This window comes from Mustela nigripes, chromosome 5, assembly GCF_022355385.1.
Source record: "Mustela nigripes isolate SB6536 chromosome 5, MUSNIG.SB6536, whole genome shotgun sequence".
Taxonomy (NCBI): Eukaryota; Metazoa; Chordata; class Mammalia; order Carnivora; family Mustelidae; genus Mustela; species Mustela nigripes.
Genome location: NC_081561.1, coordinates 118,673,960 through 118,695,829, shown reverse-complemented (window position 1 = coordinate 118,695,829; position 21,870 = coordinate 118,673,960). Strand labels below are relative to the sequence as shown.

General features: G+C 36.5%; 1 protein-coding gene across 1 annotated transcript in view; it reads left to right on the top strand.

Moving 5' to 3' along the window:
• The window catches only part of USP45 (ubiquitin specific peptidase 45), a 72,813-nt gene that overhangs the window by 33,696 nt on the left and 17,247 nt on the right, over window positions 1-21,870 (top strand). Inside the window, exons 8-10 of the mRNA XM_059401109.1 lie at window positions 1,496-1,626; window positions 6,678-6,765; window positions 20,755-20,836. Coding sequence (XP_059257092.1) covers window positions 1,496-1,626; window positions 6,678-6,765; window positions 20,755-20,836 — 301 coding nt within the window. The remainder of the gene's footprint in view (window positions 1-1,495; window positions 1,627-6,677; window positions 6,766-20,754; window positions 20,837-21,870) is intronic.

Here is a 21,870-nt window from a genome sequence, read left to right as displayed (position 1 = left end):
TCTCTGTCTGATTTATTTCCCTTATAATAATACCCACAGGGTCCATCCATGTTGTTGCAGATGCTGAGATTTCATTCTTTTTTTATGGCAGAATAATATTCCATTATATGTGTATACCGCCACATCTTCTTTATCTGTTCATCAACTGATGGGCCCTTGGGCTGATTCTGTAATTTGGCTATTGTAAATAATGCGGCACTAAACATAGGGGTGCATGTATCCCTTTGAAATAGTGTTTTTGTATTCATTGGCTAAATACCCAGTAGAGTGATTACTGGATCATATTGTAGTTCTATTTTTAATTTTTGGAACCTCCATACTGTCTCCCACAATGGCTGCACCAGTTTGCATTTCCACTAACAGTGCACAAGGTTTCCTTTTATTCCACATCCTCACCAACACTTGTTGTTTCTTACGTTTTTGATTTTAGCTATTCTGACAGACATGAAGTAATATCTCATTGTAGTTTTCATTTGCATTTCCCTGATAATGAGTGATGTTGAGTATCTTTTCATGTGTCTGTTGGCCATCCGGATGTCTTCTTTGGAGAAATGTCTGTTCATGTCTTCAACATGGCAGAGAGCACTTTTGATATTCAGAAGCTATGAAGAATTATAGCCTGTCCTTTCTGTGGTTTTAGTCAGATGATAGATTTTTAAGGATAGTGGGTATGAAATATATATATGTATGTATTAATATATATGTATATATGAAATATACATGTATTTTATGAATACATGAATGAGATAACGTATTTGATATTGTCTTAAAAAATAATGTTCTGTAATGTCCTAAGATTATACTTGGGATCTGTTTTTTATTATAAGGAAAGGGGGTTACTAAAAATTCTAGAATAAAGTGGGTTTCTTCTTCACACAAGTCTAGCTGCTTTTGTTAAGCTTTATGACTCTCCCTGGTAAAGAGGGAGAGTGGTGTGCCAATTTTGTGACATAATTTCCCATTCCTTATTTTATTAGTAAACTATTTGGGGCAAAGAAGGGTATGGAGTTTTGCTAACAAATGTAATTTGTGATCATATGTAAAGTACATGAATCAGGTAGATCAGTAATTTTGCTTTTAGGAGAACACTTTTTTTTAAGACTATTTTTTTAAGTAATCTCTACACCCAATGTGGGCTTCAAACTCACAACCCTGAGATGGAATTGCGTGCTCTCCTGACTGAGCCAACCAGGCGCATCTAGGAGAGAGCACATAAGGGACAGTAATGAGCAACTAAAGATTGGTGATTTTACTTTTAAGCTAATAGTTTTATTAAATAAGGGGCAGAGGATATGAGAATACCTGTGTTTTTGAAGGTAAGGCTTTTAATTCCAATTTCCATTTTTAATATTCATTTTATATATGTAGGAATGAAGTTTCTTGATACACTTAAGGCAACTTAGTTCATTTAAGCAAAATGTAACTCCTAGATTTTTAATAATATTTAATTTTAAAATTGCATATTTCTGACATAGAGTTGATCATGTTTTTAAAGGACCCATTAATAGTGGAACTTTCAAGCCCTGGACCATTGACCTCAGCCTTGTTGGTGTTTCTTCACAGCATGAAGGAGACTGAAAAAGGACCACTTTCTCCTAAAGTTCTTTTTAATCAGCTTTGTCAGAAGTGGGTGCATCTAAGTTCTTGATATAAATAATAATGAGTTATAAAATTCTAACGTATCAGTGCTTGTGAAATTCTAATATCACTTAGTATGAGTAGTTTTCACTCTTATTCTAACATCGCTATTATTGTCTAGATTCTCAAGAGAAAGGACTAATATTTATTTACTTGCAGCTCTGTGCTTTATGTAAATGATATCTCATAGCACTCTGAATTAGTGCTTGTTTATCCCCATTTTATAAATAAACTTAGACTCACAGAAGTTGAGCAGATTACCTAGTATTTTTTATTTGTATAAGATTTTATTTATTTATTTGACCGACAGAGATCACAAGTAGGCAGAGAGGCAGGCAGAGAGAGAGAGGAGGAAGCAGGCTCCCTGCTGAGCAGAGAGCCCGATGGCAGGGCTTAATCCCAGGACCCAGAGATAATGACCTGAGCTGAAGGCAGAGGCTTTAACCCACTGAGCCACCCAGGCGCCCCAGCTTACCTAGTTTTACAGTGGCAAAGCCACGATTCAAATAGATGTCTGTCCTGATTCAGAAGCCCATGATGTAATAACAAAAAATAAGAAAATTACAGAATTATAAAACCTGAAAGGTGCTGTAATAGGACATCTCAATCTAGTTTTCTTATATTTACTTTTATTTTATTATTATTTTTTTACACACACTGTACCCCCTGATGTGGGGCTCAAACTCATGACCCCAAGATCAAGAGTCATATGCTCTGCCAACTGAGCCAGCCAGGTGCCTTCTTTATTTTTATTTATTTATTTTTAAAAAGATTTTATTTATTTATTTGACAGAGATCACAAGTAGGCAGAGAGAGAGAGAGAGAGAGAGAGAAAGAGGAAGAAGCAGGCTCCCTGCTGAGCAAAGAGCCCGATGCGGGACTCGATCCCAGGACTCTGGGATCAAGACCTGAGCTGAAGGCAGAGGCTTAACCCACTGAGCCACCCAGGCACCCCCTTCTTTAGTTTTAAAGACAAGCTTTGAGGTAAATAGAATTTAAGTGAATTTCTCAAGATAGCACTGTATGTTGAAAACCGAAATTCTTGTGTGCCAGAAATAAATACATACCGTAAAGGACCTGACTTAACTTTAGTTCTTTCATATATTCTTTCATCTAAAGAATATGAGAGCTTATTTGTGTCAGGTGTTTACTAGAATCTAAGGGTACAATGTGTAATATATTAAAAATAGATTCTGTCATGGAGCTCATGAGCTAGTCTTATCTCCAGGCTTTAAAATTGCATTTTAATTTAAGCTAGTTATTTGTGCATAGTATTATATTGTATTTCATCTCCTAGAACTGTACCAATGTTAATTATTTTTAAAAAATTCTAATTGTTGAAAGGACACTTAGCATGAGCTCTGCCTTCTTAAAAATGTTTAAGTGTACATTGTTGATATAGGTACAATGCTAAACAGCAGATCTCTAGCTTGTCGGTCTTGCCTGAGTGAAACTTTATGTCCATTGATTATGTCTATATATTCATTTCCTCTTCACTCCAGCCCCTGGTGGACACCATTGCCCTCTCTTTGATTCAGTGACTTTGCCTATTTTAGATTGCTTATGTAAATGGAATCACGCTATTTGTCTTTCTGTGACTGGCTTATTTCACGTAGCAAAATGTGCCATGGTATTTTGAATATAGTACAAAATATAGAGGGATATTACGTGTTTCATTTGGTTGGCAAATGCTATTTTTTTCAAAGCCCAAAGAACAACAACAACAAAATCCTGGAAAAGTCTCAGAGACGTTGGTGCCTCACAGAGTTAAAGTTTTTAGGACTCTTTGTGTTTTCAAAATTTGTTTTTGGCTCTGCCAAAAATAACTGTTTTATATCTTTTTGTTGTTGTTGTTAAGATTTAATTTATTTATTTGGCAGACAGAGAGGCAGGCAGAGAGAGAGAGAGGGGGAAGCAGACTCCCTGCTGAGCCAGGAGTCCGATGTGGGGCCCGATCCCAGGACCCTGAGATCATGACTTGAGCCGAAGGCAGAGGCTTTAACCCACTGAGCCACCCAGGTGCCCCCTTTTTTTGTTAGTTTTGTAAAGATTGACAAATTTTTAAAAATAAAATAATAGGTGCTCATGATAAAAATTTAGAGTACTATTTGTACTCTGATCAAAAATCAAAAGCGATATGTGCAGACACAGACATATATAGAAATTGTTTGCAACTTGCTTGTTTTGCTTAATATCTTTTTTTTAAAAAAGATTTTATTTATTTATCTGACAGAGATCACAAGTATGCAGAGAGACAGGCAAGGCGTGGGGGTGGGGAGCAGGCTCCCTCCTGAGCAGAGAGCTCCATGCAGGGCTCAATCCCAGGACCCTGGGAGGCTTAACTCACTGAGCCACCCAGGCGCCTCTGCTTAATATCTTTTCTACATTTTTCCATATTACATGTGGAAATGACATGTTTGATTTAATGTGTGTGTGTATTGCTCTTGTGAAAATACATCTGTAGGACCAATAGAATTATTGGATCAAAGCAAATTGTATTTGCTTTGCTATGTTTATGTTAAAAAGAAATTTATAAGAAAAGTAATTTAAAAAAAAAATCTCGTGAAGATTTAAGCCATATACATTGTGTCTGTTTTTGGACTCTGTTCCACTGATCTAAATGTCCACCCTTACCCCAGTTCTGCACTCTCGTTACTGTAGCCTCATAGTAAGTCTTAGAATTGGGTAGTGTGAGTGCTCAAACTTTCCTTTCCTTCCCCTTTTTTTTTTTTTAACTACTCCAGGTCCTTTGCTTTTTTATGTGAATTTTAGAATCAGTTTGTTCATTGGGATTGCATTTGGAGATCAGTTTGGAGAGGACATCTTAACAATGTTGAGTCTTCCAATGATGATTATGAAATATCTTTTCAGTTATTTAGGTATTTGATTTTCCTCATCAACTTTGTGGTTTTTCAGCTTACAAACCCTGCACTATCTTGTTACATTTACCTTAAGTATGTAATATTTTTAAATACTATTTATTATAAATTGGTATGTTAGAAAAACTTCAACATCCATTTGTACATTCCTTTTTTTTTTTTTTAAAGATTTTATTTATTTATCAGAGGTGGGGGGAGAGAGCGAGCACAGGCAGACAGAATGGCAGGTAGAGGCAGAGGGAGAAGCAGGCTCCCTGCTGAGCAAGGAGCCCGATGTGGGACTCGATCCCAGGATGCTGGGATCATGACCTGAGCCGAAGGCAGCTGCTTAACCAACTGAGCCACCCAGGCATCCCCATTTGTACATTCCTAATATACAGAAATATACTTGAGTTCTGTATATTGATCTTGTTTTGCATATTGATCTCGTTTTTGTTCCCTTACTCAGTTTATTTACTGGTTGTGGTAGTTTAATGTAGAAGATCTTCAGGATTTCTCATTTTGAATAGGTGACTCTCTTCACATGTTTGTTGATTTTTCTCTTTTAATTTGGTATTGGTAACTCAGATAGGCTCCATTAAAGATTCTGTATGTCATCACGAATATTTTACTCCAGTCCTAGGTAGAAGAAGAAAGAAAAAAATCTAAGTTTAGCAAATTTTCTTGAGTGGTTTAGAAAGCGGTACTGCTTTGTGCACAGTTGAGATGGAGCTATAGGCAGAGATGTGGTAGAGAATGTTCCTCCTCTGTTCACGAGCAATTTCCATCCTGTGCATCTGCTTCCAAAGCCGGAGACTGGTCGTCCTACCTGCCACCTGGCAGATGAGGATCTCTGAAGGATTCCCTGGTTTCCCCTTGCAGCCTTCTTCCATTCCACAGACCTTTCTTAATCCCTCCGGCACAAATGTCGTGTTATGCAATTTCAGCCTTATATGGATTCCAGCCATGAAAGCCCAAATGGGGTTAGGATTTGTGTCCCACTTGTTTTCTGTCCTCAACTCTTGTCTAGAAGGTGAACAATATCTACCACATGCAGAAAGGGAAGCCTACAAGGGGAGTAAATCAAAGTCTCAACATCTTGCTGCTTTTGTTACTTCTTAACAAGAGTGAGTAACTGAAATTATGGCTCCTGTTATAGGCTAGATTCACTACTATTTCAGATAGCTTTTTAGTACCAGGGACTCACAGTAGTGCATTACTGGTGTGAATGTTTATTATGAGATGAGGAATAATGCTTAAAGTATGGAACTTAAGAATCAAAAGATCTGGATTTAGGTCAGTGGCACTTAGCTTGTTCTTCAGTTTTCTCAAGTGTAAAACAGAATTCACATTAATTATGAATTTCTTAACAGCACTGCTGTGCATGTCAAAGGAGATATGTTACACATACCCTAATGAGACCATTGTAAACTCATACTACCACAACATATTCTTACTCTTTTATATTATTTAGACAGAATTCTTTCTTTGTCTTCAAGCACTATCTAAATTTAGTACTTATTTTTATTTAAGGCAAAATGCTCATTTTAGTATTGGAGTTTGTTGCAGAAAATACTACTTTTTAAGGTTACTGAAATCACCTAAATATTTGCTCTGTTGAAGTCTCCATGAACAGCACCTGATCCTTTGATTAATAGAAGGAAATATAATTGGTCAAATCCTTAAAATAAATACATTCACAGAGATACCAGATTGTAGTTCCTTATTTTAATATAATTAACCTCTTGTTTTTCTTTTGGTTATTCAGGGTGGGAAGAAAATAGACCACAGTGGCTTGGGTTTGAATACTTTTTGTTTGCTTGTTTGCTGTGTGACCTTGCAAATTCTGTAAATAATCCCTCTAAACCTCTTATATAAGCCAGAGAAAATAGTGCATTCCGAACTTGTTTGAGGATTTGATGTCTTGTCATATATAAAGCTTCACATAGGTACTGTGCATGCATGTAGTAGTTGCTTGATAAATGGTAGCCATATTATTCTCTGTGTACTTAAGATCTCATCCTAATTGGAACAGTGATCACATCTGGTCTTTTTACTTAGTAGAAAAAGGACTTACATTGAATCTTTGACTAGATGCTATTTAAAAATAATTTTAGATGATAGTAATATATTGTTGATGAAATGATCTTTTTTCTTTCCTGTTTTGTTTTTAAATCATAGGGCCCCTCGGTTTAAAAGTTTCCAGCAACAGGACAGTCAGGAGCTTCTGCATTATCTGCTGGATGCAGTGAGGACAGAAGAAACAAAGGTCAGGTTTTGTTAAGTTTATTGCATATACTCTTTAAGAAGAGGGTACAAAACTGAAGGAATTAATTTTTACCATCATTTTAATGTAGGTTAAGAAGTAATTTGATCTTTCTTTCTATTTATTCCTTTATATATATTTTTTGCCTCTTCTTTTTTTTTTTTTTTAAAGATTTTTATTTATTTATTTGAAAGAGAGACAGTGAGAGAGAGCATGAGAGGCGGGAAGGTCAGAGGGAGAAGCAGACTCCCCATGGAGCTGGGAGCCTGATACGGGACTCGATCCTAGGACTCCGGGACCGTGACCTGAGCCGGAGGCGGTTGCTTAACCAACTGAGCCATCCAGGCACCCCTTTTTTTTTGCCTCTTCTAAGAGAATGTTTTCTCTCAACCTTTTGCAACCCTATTATCCTTCATTAGTTAATACCATTTAACTATAAATAAAAATATCAATCCAAGCTGGCTTAAAGAAAAGAGAATCTGAGACTCTAGGGACAGGAAGAGTCTTAGAGTCCAGAGAACATTCTCCTAACTTCCCTGGGTTCTCTGACCTGTTGATTCTCTTTGTTCCTCTCCCCGCAGACGGAGCTGTCGCTGTGCTGCTCTCTCTGAACGCTAAATCTGCATATTGTGCAGATGTTGCGGTTCCACATGTATTAAAACAAAACTGGCTGCTTATGAAGCCCCAATTCTGAATTCCCAAGTGAGAAACTTTGTTACCCCACGTTGGATTAGGGTCTACTCAGGGATCAGTCACTTACAAGAAGGGAAGGAGGATCCCAGCCTCCTGGATCAGGGAATGTTTCTGAGAAAAGAAGGAATGGCTCATGGCCTGGATAGATTTCCCAAGTGTTCCTTGTAATCCTGTCCCTTAATCAATTGGGTCATAGTTGACTTTAATATTAAATGAGTGAAATTCATCATTTTTTGGTAGAGTCCTGCAAATGGCATACAATTTTTCAGAGAAAATGCAAGATACCAAAGATGTCAAGTACATAGTACATATCCTCCTATTTCCCCCTTTTCACTCAGAGCCAAATAATAATAATATTAATAATAATAATAATAATCCTTCATAACAGTTGTGCTGAGTCTGGATTTAACCTCAGAACCATTTTCAGCCGAGCACTGCAGACAGGCTCTGTCAATCGTAATTGTCTTAATAGGTCAAATCCCGTTTTCCATTCAAGATAAATATACTTCTTAATCTATATTAACATGTGGTTAAGCAACCATCTGAAAATGAAGTACTCATAAGCTTGTGGTAGCCGTTACCATGTTACTAGGTAAGGGGGACCTTTCTCTCTCTCTCTTTTTTTTAAATCCCACCTTCAATTGTAATCCTGCAGTATTCTAGCTTCCAGTGAAGAGAGAGAGTTAGGGTTCTGATATTTTCTTATAAGTTATCTCAAAGAATGAGTTAATCATTCCCTCCTGCTACCAAACAGTGTTTATTACAATCCTGTTCTTGTCTGTTTATTGACTTTCATATTAAATTAGTTGAATTCCACTTTTGAAGGTGTCACTTTTTAAGTTTTTTTACGTTTTTAAAGTTTCTTTTTAAGTTTTACATATACATTATATATATATATATTAAGTTTTTATATTAATTGCAGTTAGTGAACATACAGTGTTATATTAGTTTCAAGTATACAATATCGTGAGTCAGCACTTCCATACATCACCTGGTGCTCATCACAGGTGCAGTCCTTTATCCCCATCACCTATTTCACCCATCCCCCTGCCACCTCCCCTCTGGTAACCATCAGTTTGTTCTCTAGAGTTAAGAGTCTGCTTCCTGGTTTGTCTCTCTCTCTCTCTTCCCTCCCCCTCTCCCTGGCCCTGTACTCATTTGTTTTGTTTCTTAAATTCACATATAAGTGAAATCATATGGTATATGTCTTTCTCGGACTCTTATTTCTCTTGGCATTATACTCTCTAGTTCCATCTGTGTTATTGAAAATGGCAAGATTTCATTCTTTTTTATGGATGAATAATATTCTACTGCATGTTCAGACATAGATACATATATATTACATCTTCTTTATCTATTCATCAATCAGTGGACTCGGGCTGCTTCTATAATTGGGCTATTGCAAATGATGCTATAGTAAACATTGGGGTGCATGCATCGCTTTGAATTAGTGTTTTTATATTCTTTGGGTAAATACCCATTAGTGCCATTGCTTTATCACAGGGTAGTTCTATTTTTAACTTTCTGAAGAAACTTCAACTATTTTCCACAATGGCCGCACCAGTGTGCATTTCCAACAGTGCAGGGGGCGGGGAGGGGACATGGTTCCTTTTCTTCTACATCCTCACCAACAGCTGATATTTCTTATGTTTTTTATTTTAGTCATTCTGAGAGGTGTGAGGTGATCTCCTTGTAGTTTTGATTTGCATTTTTCTGGTGATGAATGATCATGAACATCTTTTCATGTGTCTATTGGCGATGTGTATGTCTTCTTTGGAGAAGGGTCTCTTCATCTCTCCTGCCCATTTGGTAATTGGATTACTTGTTTTTTAGGTGTTGAGTTGTATCAGTTCTTTTATGTATTTTGGATACTACCCCTTTATTGGATTTGTCATTTGCAAATATCTTCTGTTTCTTGCCTTTATTTTTATGGATTGTTTCCTTTGCTGTGAAAGAGGTTTTTTATTTTGGTGTAGTCCCCCAAAAGTTTATTTTTGCTTTTGTTTCTCCTGCCTCAGGAGACATACTTAGAAAGAAGTTGCTACAGCCGGTGTCGAAGTTGTTACTGCCGGTGTCGAAGTTGTTACCATCTGTTTTTTCTTCTAGGATTTTTATGGTTTCAGGTTTTATATAGGTCTTTAATCCATTTTGAGTTTATTTTTGTGTCTGGTCCAGTTTCATTCTTTTGCAGGTAGCTGTCCAGTTTTTTCACCATCATTTGTGGAAGAGAGTCTTTTTCCTATTGGATATTCTTTCCTGTTTTGTCAAAGTTTAATTGACCATATAATTGTGGGTTTATTTCTGGGTTTTCTAATCTGTTCCACTGATTCATATGTCTGTTTTGTGTCAGTACCATACTGTTTTGACTCCTACAGCTTTGTAATATAACTTGAAGTCTGGAATTGCGATGCCTCCAGCTTTGCTTTTCTTTCTTAAGATTGCTTTGACAATTTGGGGTCTTTTGTGATTCCATACAGATTTTAGGATTTTTTGTTGTACGGTATAATTTAACATGTGAAGCCATCTGGTCCTGGACTTTTGTTCGTTGGGAGTTTGATTACTGATTCAATTTCTTTGCTGGTTATCTGTTCAAATTTTCTATTTCTTCTTATTTCACTTTTGGTAGTTTATATGTTTCTAGAATTTATCCATTTTTCTAGGTTGCCCAATTTGTTGACGTATGGTTTTACATACTACCCTTTTATAATTGTTTGTATTTTTGTGGTGTTGGTTATTTCTTCTCTCTCATTTGTAATTTTGTCTGAGTCCCTTCTCTTTTTTTCTTGTGAAGTCTGGCTAGGGGTTTATCAGTTTTATTGATATATGTTTTATTTTTTCAGAGAACCTGCTTCTCGTTTCACTGAGCTGGATTTTGTTTTTGTTTTTTAGTTTTTGTATCATTTATATCTGCTCTGATCTTTATTAATTCTTCCCTTCTGCTGGTTTTAGGTTTTATTTATTGTTCTTTTTTCTAGCTCCTTTATTTGTAAGGTTAAGTTGTTTATTTGAGAAGCAGGCTCCCTGCTGAGCAGAGAGCCCAATGCTGGGCTTGATCTCAGGACCCTGAGATCATGACCTGAGTCAAAGGCAGAGGCTTAACCCACTGAGCCACCCAGGCACCTGTAGACTCTGTTTTAAAGTCTGTTTTGTCCAATATAAATATTGCTGCCCTGGTTTTCTTTTGACATCCATTTTTGTGATAAGTGTTTCTCTATTCCTCACCTTCAGTCTGCAGCTGACTTTAGATCTGAAGTGAGCCTCTCATAGATAGCATATGGATGGGTCTTTTTTTTTTTCCCATTCTATCACACTGTATCTTTTGATTGAAGTAATTAGTCTATTTACATTCAAAATAATTATTGATATTGCCATTATATTACTTCTTCTATAGTTGTTTCTGAAGATTTTCCGTGATCCTTTCTTGTCTTTCTCTTTTTTCATGGTTTGCTGGGGTTTTTTAGTGATCTGTTTCTCTAGGGATATATTTAGTGATATAATTTTTTTCTTCTTATTCTTGGCATGTTTTTAGTGGTTCTTGATTTGTGGTTACCATTAGGTTTGTATATAACATCTTCTACATGTAACAGCTTATGTGAAGTTGGTGGTCATTTAAGTTGAGCCCATTCATTATTCCTCTCCTTCCTACATTTTAGGTATATGATAACATACTTTATATCCTTTTATTTTGTGAGCTCCTTGACTGATTTTTTTTTTTTTACAGAAGTACTCATTTTTACTGCTTTTGTGTTTCTTACCTTCATATTGTCACTTTTGGTCTCTCCTTTGTTGAATAAGTTTTCTGTGCTCAACTTTAAATGGACAATTTCTGTGGAGAATTTGAATGGGAAAAAACCAGTTTTTTTCTTTTAAAGATTTTATTTATTTATTTGACAGACAGAGATCATAAGTAGGCAGAGAGGTGGGCAGAGAGAAAGGAAGGGAAGCAGGCTCTCTTCTGGGCAAGAGAGCCCAACGTGGGGCTTGATCCCAGGACCATGACCCAAGCCGCAGAGGGTTTAACACACTGAGCCACCTAGGTGCCCCAAAAAAACAGTTTCTTAAATAAGTTATACTACCTAGTTTCTTGGGGATTTTCAGTTATTTTGAATATGTCATAATTTGAAAGAACTGATAAATTGATAAGATAATACTACATCATGTTTTACCTATAATTTATTTTTAAAAAATCAATTAAGGGATTTATAGGTAAGTTTTGAGGACATTAGCACAATCCTCCTGAGCAAATATTCGATCATATTTTCTTTGATTTAGAAATTGATTTAGAAATTTAGGATGGGAGATTCAAACTTAAGTCTTTCTTTCTTTTTTTTTTTAAGATTTTATTCATTTATTTGACAGAGAGGGATCACAAGTAGGCAGAGAGGCAGGCAGAGGAGAGAGAGGGAAGCAGGCTCCCTGCCGAGCAGAGAGCCCAATGCTGGGCTTGATCCTAGGACCCTGAGACCATGACCTGAGCTGAAGGCAGAGGCTTAACCCACTGAGCCACGCAGGTGCCCCCAAACTTAGGTCTTTCTGACTACTAGATGAATGGTGCTTTTTAATTCTATACAGTACTGCTTATTAAAGTTTAGTTTTAATGCTTGATCATCAATGACCAATATAAAAAATTTTTAAGCTTGCTATTTAAAAGTTAACCATTTAACCATGTGGTGCATAAACAGTGAAATCTTGGAACATGGAAAAAATAAAATTAAATTTAAAAAAATTAACCATAATTATTTCACTATTTGATATAATATTAAATCTGATTCAGTAACTTTGGCATATTGATATTCTTGTTGAGGGAGCTGATACAGTGCAACAAGGTGGGGGAGAAATACAGACAGAGACTTGTATCTTAAATGATAAATGCATATTGATGCTTCTAAGCCTACAGACAATATAGGAGTTAAGATTAATTCAGACTATCAATTTCTAGATGATTGTTCTTCTGGTATGATTTGTAAGAATATGTTTACTATATGGTCCTGTATCATTGTAAATGGAATTAAAAATTACCTCTACATTGTTTTTGTCATTATTCAAATAAAACTGTAAAATCTATCCCTATCATCTTCCCCTATCTTACTTCTGTTACTTGATGGCATACTTTGTCACAATTAAATTGAATTAAATTATTTGTTTTGTGCATTAGGATTCACAATATCTTAAAAACTCAGGCAGTACAGTGGGAAACCTGGCTTTTTGGAAGCTCTCATTCCTCTGTTTGAGGGTTTAGATGGTGTAGCAAAATTAACATGTCAGATCTGTGGGTTTATTCACTCTTGTAAGCAAGGACAGGCATGCGGTCAGTTACAGTGAGTCCCCAAGCAAGAGCTGCATTGTCTGGCCTGGGAACGCCACAGCTGGCGATCGTGCCGTTGTTGTAGTTTGTCACTGCTGTGTGTGTTTTGATTGAAGAAAGGCTCCAGCGTGATGTCTGCCACCAGAATCTTGTAGTAATGATGAACAACTACTGACCTCCTTTCGTAATGTTTCATTAAAGTTTTTTCCTTATGGCTGTAAAGTTGTGAGCAATGCCACACTTTGGCCAGGTAGAGTGCTAAAGGAAGCATTTGTGCAAAAATTGTAAATTTCTCGTGGACAAAGTAAAATCAAATTTACTGTAAGAAATTCTTTTATAGGCAGCCTTTCAACTTATAAGGTATGTGCTTCTTCACTGTCTTGCTTTTAATTTGAGCTATCACCAAATTGGTGACGCTACATTTTTATTTCCAAAGATCTATCACTGATACATTATTGGTTAGGATTATTGTAAAGGCAGACTGTTTCAGTTAACTTTTAAGCCATGGGTGTTACGCATTCTTACTGAAAGAAGTTTATGGTGGAGATTTAAAATAGTTGAACCTTGACCCTGCTAATTGATTAATGTGCTGCAGTTGTTAGCAGCTCCCTGGCCAAAGTCTGTCTCTCGCTGGTGCTCTCTCTCTCTCCCTCCTTTTTTTTTTTTTTTTTTTTTTTTTTAACTTAAACGGTTCAAAGCATGACTCTCAACAATGAGAGGCTATAGCTGAACCTAAACTCATTTATTCTATTCAACTTGATGAATTACCTATTAATTAACTCCTTTAACAGTTTAGAGAATATAAATCTGTGGCTAAGATACAATAAAAAAAGCAAATGTCTAATAGTTTAGAAGTTAATAATTTAAACAGCTCCATTGTTTTTATTTTTAAGAGTTTGACATATATTATAGCTTACATTTCAGCAAATGTCAAAGACTCATTAAATCATATTGAAAGTCACTTTTGAATTGGTAAAATATTCAAATTATAAAATATATTTATAGACTTATAACTTGGTTTAGAGTTCTTTATCTTTGCTAGCTGGAGAGGCTTTTTACAGTGATACTAAGTATTTACAGGTGAATACGGCATTTATTGGAATCTGTAAGTCCATTTTCCTGCATGGAATTCATTCTAATTTGTTTATTTTGATGCAATAAATTCTGTTTTGAAGGTGTAAAAGTCAGCTTCAGCTCAGTATCTGAGTTACATCAATTTTCAAATTTATTGCATCTGAATTGGAGATTATTTCAATATTTAATTGCTTTGGGGACATATTTTATAATTTTTATTTTCTTCACATATATTTCAAGATAGTATGACATGGCACAGATCACTGTATATTTACTTTTGTACCCTACTTTGTATGTATTTACGTTTTTGAATCTTGAATCAACTTTCAAAATATACTTGAAGAAAGTAGTCAGCAGTTCTAGGAAATATAATGCGCTGATTGTAGGCCAGTTAATAAATGAAACTCAGTTTCACAATTATTGGGGGAAGGTATTAAAAACTTATCATGAAATCTATCCTACATACAGAAGAATGTGTGTGTATATATAGATCTATATGCATATAGATCTATATATACACACACATATAGTTTAAGCATAATATAAGGAAAAGCCATTTTCCACTAGAAACCCTCCTCACCATCACACCCAAAGTTTAAAAAAATAGGATGTTTTTAGTGCCATAGAAGCCACCTGTTATTTCTTTTCAAGCATATCTTCTTCATCAGAGGAGACGATTTTTTTTTTTTTAAGATTTTATTTATTTATTTGACAGAGCTCACAAGTAGGCAGAGAGGCAGGCAGAGAGAAAGGAGGAAGCAGGCTCCCTGTGAGCAGAGAGCCGGACATGGGGCTTGATCCCAGGACCCTGGGATCATAACCCGAGCCGAAGGCAGAGACTTAATCCACTGAGCCACCCACGTGCCTTGATTTTTTTTTTTTTTTTTTTACTTTTACAGTAATCGTTTTATTGCCTTATAGTTTTGAGAGCGACCTGTGTATGCTTAAGCTGTAGATTGTTTAGTTTTACGTAACTGGTTACTAAGTGCAAACCTATTCCCATTATCGAGATGAAGGATCCCCAAAAAAGAGGGACTGAGAGAATCTCTAGAACATTGTCTGGCTTTGGTGTCCCAGAATTTCTAAACGTTCTTGCTGCGGAAGTCAGTGGGCAAGATCATGAATGTGTCCTGAGCCACGCTTGTCAAAGTCCAAGCCACAGACAGAGTTACTAGCTCTCCGGTCCAAAAAGGTTAAAGGCTGCTCTGCGTCTTCTGCTTCAGAGTTCATCATGACCCACCTCCTTGCTCTCAGGAACAGGTCAGAGCAGAACAACTTTGGGTTAGGTAATGTGTATCCTCTGCTGATCCACAGCAGAGCTGGGGGAGGAGAATAAGGACATTAGCAGCTCATTCCCCATATATTCTGTTCTCAGATTTAAAACATGGTACAGGAGCAGGGGGATCTTGGTGGTGACTGTCTGTCTCCTGCTCTCACTGCTTCAGTTTGGGTTGGTTGCCTCCTACATTTGATGTAGAGGCATTGTTCTGGAATTCCCTCTAATTATGCTCCTGGGAATTCTCTTGCCTCTTTTTTTTTAAATTATTTTTTCTATTTTTTATTACGTTAGTCACCATACAGTACCTCATTAGTTTTTGATGTAGTCCAAGATTCATTGTTTATGTATAACACCCAGTGCTCCATGCAATGTGTGCCCTCCTTAACACCCATCACCAGGCTGACCCATCCCCACACTCCCCTTCTCTCTAAAACCCTCAGTTTGTTTCTTGGAGTCCACAGTTTCTCATGGTTCATGTCCCCTCTGATTTCCCCCAACTCACTTCTCCTCTCCTTCCCTCAGTGTTCTCCTTGTTATTCCTTATGCTCCACAATTAAGTGAAACTATGTGATAATTGACTCTTTCTGTTTGACTTATTTCACTCAGTATGATCTCCTCCAGTCCTATCCATGTTGATGCAAAAGTTGGGTATTCATTATTTCTGATGACTGAGTAATATTCCATCGTGTATATGGACCACATCTTCTTTATCCATTCGTTTGTTGAATGGCATCTTGGCTCTTCCCACAGTTTGGCTATTGTGGACACTGCTGCTTTGAACATTGGGGTGCATATGGCCCTTCTTTTCACTACATCTTTGGGGTAAACACCCAGTAGTGCAATTGCCAGGTCATAGGGTAGCTCTATTTTTAATTATTTGAGGAACCTCCATGCTGTTTTCCAGAGTGCTTGCACCAGCTTGCATTCCCACCCACAGTGTTTCTGCAACCTCGCCAGCCTCTGTCATTCCCTGACTTGTTAATTTTAGCCATTCTGACTGGTGTGAGGTGGTATCTTATTGTGGTTTTGATTTGTATTTCCTTGATGCCAAGTGATGTGGAGCACTTTTTCATGTGTGTGGAAGACATCTGGTTGTCTTCTTTGCAGTAATGTCTGTTCATGACCTCTGCACATTTCTTGATTGGATTATATATTCTTTGGGTGTTGAGTTTGATAAGTTCTTTATAGATTTTGGATACTAGTCCTTTATCAGATATGTTGTTTGCAAATATCTTCTCCCATTCTGTCAGTTGTCTTTTGATCTTGTTGACTGTTTCCTTTGCTGTGCAGAAGCTTTTGATCTTGATGAAATCCCAATAGTTCATTTTTGCCCTTGCTTCCCTTGCCTCTGCGCTGTTTCTTATATTCCATATATGAGTGAAATCATTTAATTGTCTTTCTCTGACTTATTTCACTTAGCACAGTACCCTCCAGTTCCATCCATGTCGATGTAAATGGTAGGTATTCATCCTTTCTGATGGCTGAGTAATATTCATTGTATATATGAACCACATCTTCTTTACCCATTCATCTGTCAAAGGACAGCTTGGCTCCTTCCACAGTTTGGCTGTTGTGGACATTGCTGCTATGAATATTGGGATGCATGTGTCTCTTCTTTTCATTACTTCTGTATCTTTGGGGTAAATACCCAGTAGTGCAATTACTGGGTTGTAGGATAGCTATATTTTTAACTTCTTGAGGAACCTCCATACTTTTTTCCAGAGTGGCTGTATCAGATTACACATATAAGTGAACTCTTATGGTGTTTGTCTTTCTCTGACTTATTTCACTTAGCATAATATCCTTCAGGTCCCTTCATGTTTTTCCAAACAGCAAGGTCTCATTCTTTTTTATGTCCAGGTAATTATTGCATTGTGTGTGTATTCCATTAGAACATTTTCTTTATTCATTCATCTATTGATGGACACATGGTTTCTTCCATATCTTGTCTATTATAAGTAACACTACAGTAAACATAGGGGTACCTATATCTTTTCAAATTAGTGTTTTTGTTTTCTTTGGGTAAATACCGACTAGTGAGGGGCACTTGGGTGGCTCAGTCAATTGAACATCTACCTTTGGCTCAGGTCATGATCCCAGGGCCCTGGGATCAAGTCCTACATTGGGCTTCCTGCTCACGGGGAGCCTACTTCTCTCTCTCCTCCCTGCTGGTGCTCTCTTTCTCTCTCTCTCAAGTAAGTAAATAAATAAATCTTAAAAAAAAAAACCCACTAGTGGAACCACTGGATCATATGGTAATTCTATTTTTAATTTTTTGAGGTATCTCCTTACAGTTTTCTACAGTAGCTGCACCAAACTTACATTCCCACCAACAGTGCGCAAGGGTTCCTTTTTCTCCACATCCTCACCAACACTTGTGATTTCTTGTCTTTTTGATACTAGCCATTCTGATGGGTGTGAGGTGAGATCTCATGGCAGGTTTGATTTGTATTTCCCTGATGACTAGTGATGCTGAACATCTTTTTATGCTGTCTACCATCTGTATGTCTTCATTGGAAAAATGTCTGTTCAGGTCCTCTGCCCATTTTTTTTTTTAAGGATTTTATTTAGTTATTGGACAGAGAGAGAGATCACAAGTAGGCAGAGAGGCAGGCAGAGAGAGAGGAGGAAGCAGGCTCCCCGCTGAGCAGAGAGCCCGATGTGGGGCTCGACCCCAGCACCCTGGGATCATGACCTGAGCTGAAGGCAGAGGCTTAACCCACTGAGCCACCCAGGTCCCCACCTCTGCCCATTTTTTTAATGCATTTGAATGCATTAAAAATCAAATCTAGTGGGACCAACGTCTGTCAGTATATTTCCTCCCCCCACACTGATTTTTTTCATTGCTCATTTGGAACTAATCTCTCCCTTCAATCTCTCACATTAAAAAAAAACTATTGCTATTATGTTAAATGAACACATTTAGGGGGCAAAAATGAAAGGTTTATTTAGGATCTGTCAAAAAACATGGTGTGTTTTTCCATTTGATCAGGTTTTCTTTTGTGTCTTTCAGTAGTGTTTGTAAGTTTTCTTCCTTTAGGTCTTACACATTCCTTAAGTTTATTCCTTATTTTATCTTTTTAGTTATTATAAATGGGGCATTTTCTTCCATTGCTTCTAACTGGTTTTTGTTTGTGTGTGTGAAGGCTATTGATGTCATTATATTTACATACCCCATATTAAATTCTTTTATTATTTATAGTAGTTTTTCATTTCAGTTTATTCTTTTGGCTTTTCCAAATAAAAAATTATATCATCTGCAAATAATTTTATCTCCCTTAAAATTTTTATACCTCTGAGATTTATTTTTCTATCAAATGCATTGACTAGAACGTCAATACAGTGCTAAATAATAGTAATAAATCAAGGGATTTAATCTTATAATGTTTTTCTTCTTATATCTGTTAATATGATGGCTTGTATGAATAGATTTCCTAATATCCCTGCATTACTAGAACAAAAGTCTTAATGATACTATATTATTCTTTTAATGTGCTTCTGTATTTTACTTAGAGCTTTTTTCATATGTGATGTTGGCGTGTGTTGTATATATTCTTAGTCAGCTTTAGTAGCAATATTATGCTTCATGAAATAATTTGGAGGTTTCTCTTTTTTATGCTTTGAAAAATATGTTTAGTGGCATTCCTCTGTGAAATTATTAGGGCTTGGAGCCTTTTGTAAGGAGTACTGTGTAATACCATTCTTCTCTCTCTGCTCATTCACCTACCCCATGAAAGCTGGAAGGTACTCTGTCTCTTCTGGGACTCATTTCCTAGAGAATTATCTAATTTTTTTCTGAATTTTCAAATGTAATTACATGAGAGTGGAGCAAAGTTGTCTCTCATGATTACTTGAAATATCTTTAGTCTTGTTAGCGGTTTCCTTTTTCTTAGGTTGATGTTAACGCTTTTCATTCTTACTTTGATTAAGATTGGCTAGTAGGGGGTGCCTGGGTGGCTCAGTGGGTTTAGCCTCTGCCTTCGGCTCAGGTCATGATCTCAGGGTCCTAGGATTGAGCCCCACATCGGGCTCTCTGTTCAGCAGGGTGCCTGCTCCCCCCCCCCCCCGACTGCCTCTCTGCCTACTTGTGTTCTCTGTCAAATAAATAAATAAAATCTAAAAAAAAAAAAAAAAAAAAAGATTGGCTAGCAGGTGGGGTGCCTGGATGGCTCAGTGGGTTAAGCCTCTGCCTTCAGCTCAGGTCATGATCTCAGGGTCCTGGGATCGAGCCCCTGTGTCCTGGGATTGAGCCCCTCCCTCCTCGGATTGAGCCCCGCATCCTGGGATCTCTGCTAAGTGGAGAGCATGTTTCCCCCTGCCTTTCTGCCTACTTGTGATCTCTCTCTCTCTGTCAAGTAAATAAATAAAGTCTTAAAAAAAAAGAAAAAGATTGGCTAGTAGGTTTATTTATCCCTCACCCAAAGAATCAGCTTTTGATTCATTTATTAATCGCTTCAGTTTACATACTTTTATTTTCATTAACTCTTTTGTTTGGTTATTTACTTTCATTCAGCTTTGATATCCTTTTCCTAAATTTATGACTCGGCTGTTTATTTGTTTTTATTCTTTTTATTTTTTTTTATTTTTTTTTTTTTAAAGATTTATTTATTTGACAGAGAGAAATCACAAGTAGACAGAGAGGCAGCCACAGAGAGAGAGGGAAGCAGGCTCCCTGCTGAGCAGAGAGCCCGATGCGGGACTCGATCCCAGGACCCTGAGATCATGACCTGAGCCAAAGGCAGTGGCTTAATCCACTGAGCCACCCAGGCGCCCTGTTTTTATTCTTTTTAATTGTTTTAAATATTTAAGGCTGTGAGTTTTCTTCTGAACAGTAGAATGTATCTGGCTTCTGATATGTGGTAATTTTATTATTCTCTGGCAAGTCTGCAGTTTGAGGTTCATTTTTCTTTGATATAATATTTTTTTAATAACAGAATTAGGTACCATTTTCAGGAAGTAGAGTTCAAACAGTGGTCTCACATATGAAAACCTGTGATTAAGACTTTTCTTAAAAAAAACAAAACCAAAAACTTCTGGAGGATAATTAACAAGCTTTCCTCTCTCTGCACTGTTAAAAACGTTAATTAGAGAAGATTAAATTCATCCACTAAGTAGAGACATAATTAGTATAAAAGATGATAATTTATTAGTTCAAATGTCTTTATTCTTGGAATCCAGTTTTCATTCTGAAAAAGTTTTCTGTGATATTGGATCTCTCCTGAAACATAGGCAAAAGCTATGGAAACATATAAATCTCGTCATTTCCTGAGAGCTGCTAAAGACTTTAATACTAATACTCATTATTGATAACTGAATTCAAATAAAATGATAACTAGTCAAGATTTGGGGTATTCTTGCTATAGAAATTATTTGATGTTCTGGACTTACTCATGTATGTATATAAATAATCTAGATGAAGATCATCGTGACTAGTTTAAAAGCTTCTTATATAGAAAGATTTTCTTCAATAGATAAATTCCACATGGTCTCTGGGTTACCTTTTGTCCTGATTAAAATGATACATCATTTTAGGGACAGAGTGGTGGAGTGGGGGAGAGAGGGAAAAGAGGGAGAACTTACTCTAAACCTGTAAGAATACACTCAAGTATGGACTCTTACTAAATTCTTGTTTGTTTTATAGCGAATACAAGCTAGCATTCTAAAAGCATTTAACAACCCAACTACTAAAACTGCTGATGAGGATACTAGAAAAAAAGTCAAAGGTATGTTGATTCTCTCACTATTAAAACTTTCTGCTGTAGAAAATTGTAAGTTTCTTTTCAGGGGAAAAAGAACTGAGCATTTATGTGAACTAATTCTATAAAGTAGTGGCCTTAAAGGGAGAGTGTGCTTACTCCTGTGGCTACCAAGATAGTCTAGTTAGTCATAGAAAGAAAATTTTAGGATGTGTCCATGTGAACTTTAAAAACTAAAATTAGTATCAAATATACAGACTGACACTGATACCCTAATGTGAGGTTTCCTAAGGGAGACGTGAAAGGTTGTTGAAAGCAGTAGCCTCACTTGGAAGTTCCGTTTCATCATACTGTATCATTTTGCATTTGACCTGTGCTTGGATAAGTTGACTTATGGATATTATACAGTTTCATCTAGTCAAGTGCCTAAGCGTTCCAGAGATTGCTGCATGGAAACCAGTTATTGGAGAGAGTACTAAACCAAGCATACCTGTTTTTTAGTGTCTGACTCTTCCTTAGCCAAAGTATGAGGCAAAACCAGTGATTATCTAATCAAAGCTGATTATTTATAATTATCAATATTTAAGTGTGGGCTTATATCTAATGATATGAGTGATTTGCTTTGTCCTAACTGTATGTTCTGTCTTCAGATATTAACTCGTGGTTATATGAAATCATCATTTTTAGAAGGTGTTCAAAATATTATTTATATTTTATTTATTTTCTTATCTATTTTTTTGTCATTATATATATACTGCAGGTCTGTAATTCACAAAATGATTGTACATGCCCAAACTATATACAGTTAAGGGTTCAAGATATTTTTAAATTAAAGTATAGTTGACACACAATGTTACATTAGTTTCATGTGAAGGATTCAAGATTTTTAAAAATGTGGATTCTCATGTATGCTTTGGTTTTTTTGTTTGTTTTGAGATAGTGCCATCTACTGTATGTTTAGAATAACTGCCCAGTTTTGCTTTTCCTTCAGTTTTGTGTGATCTTTTCTATTTTTAATCCCTTGTACAGTTTTCTTAATGAAACATCTTAGTTTACCATAA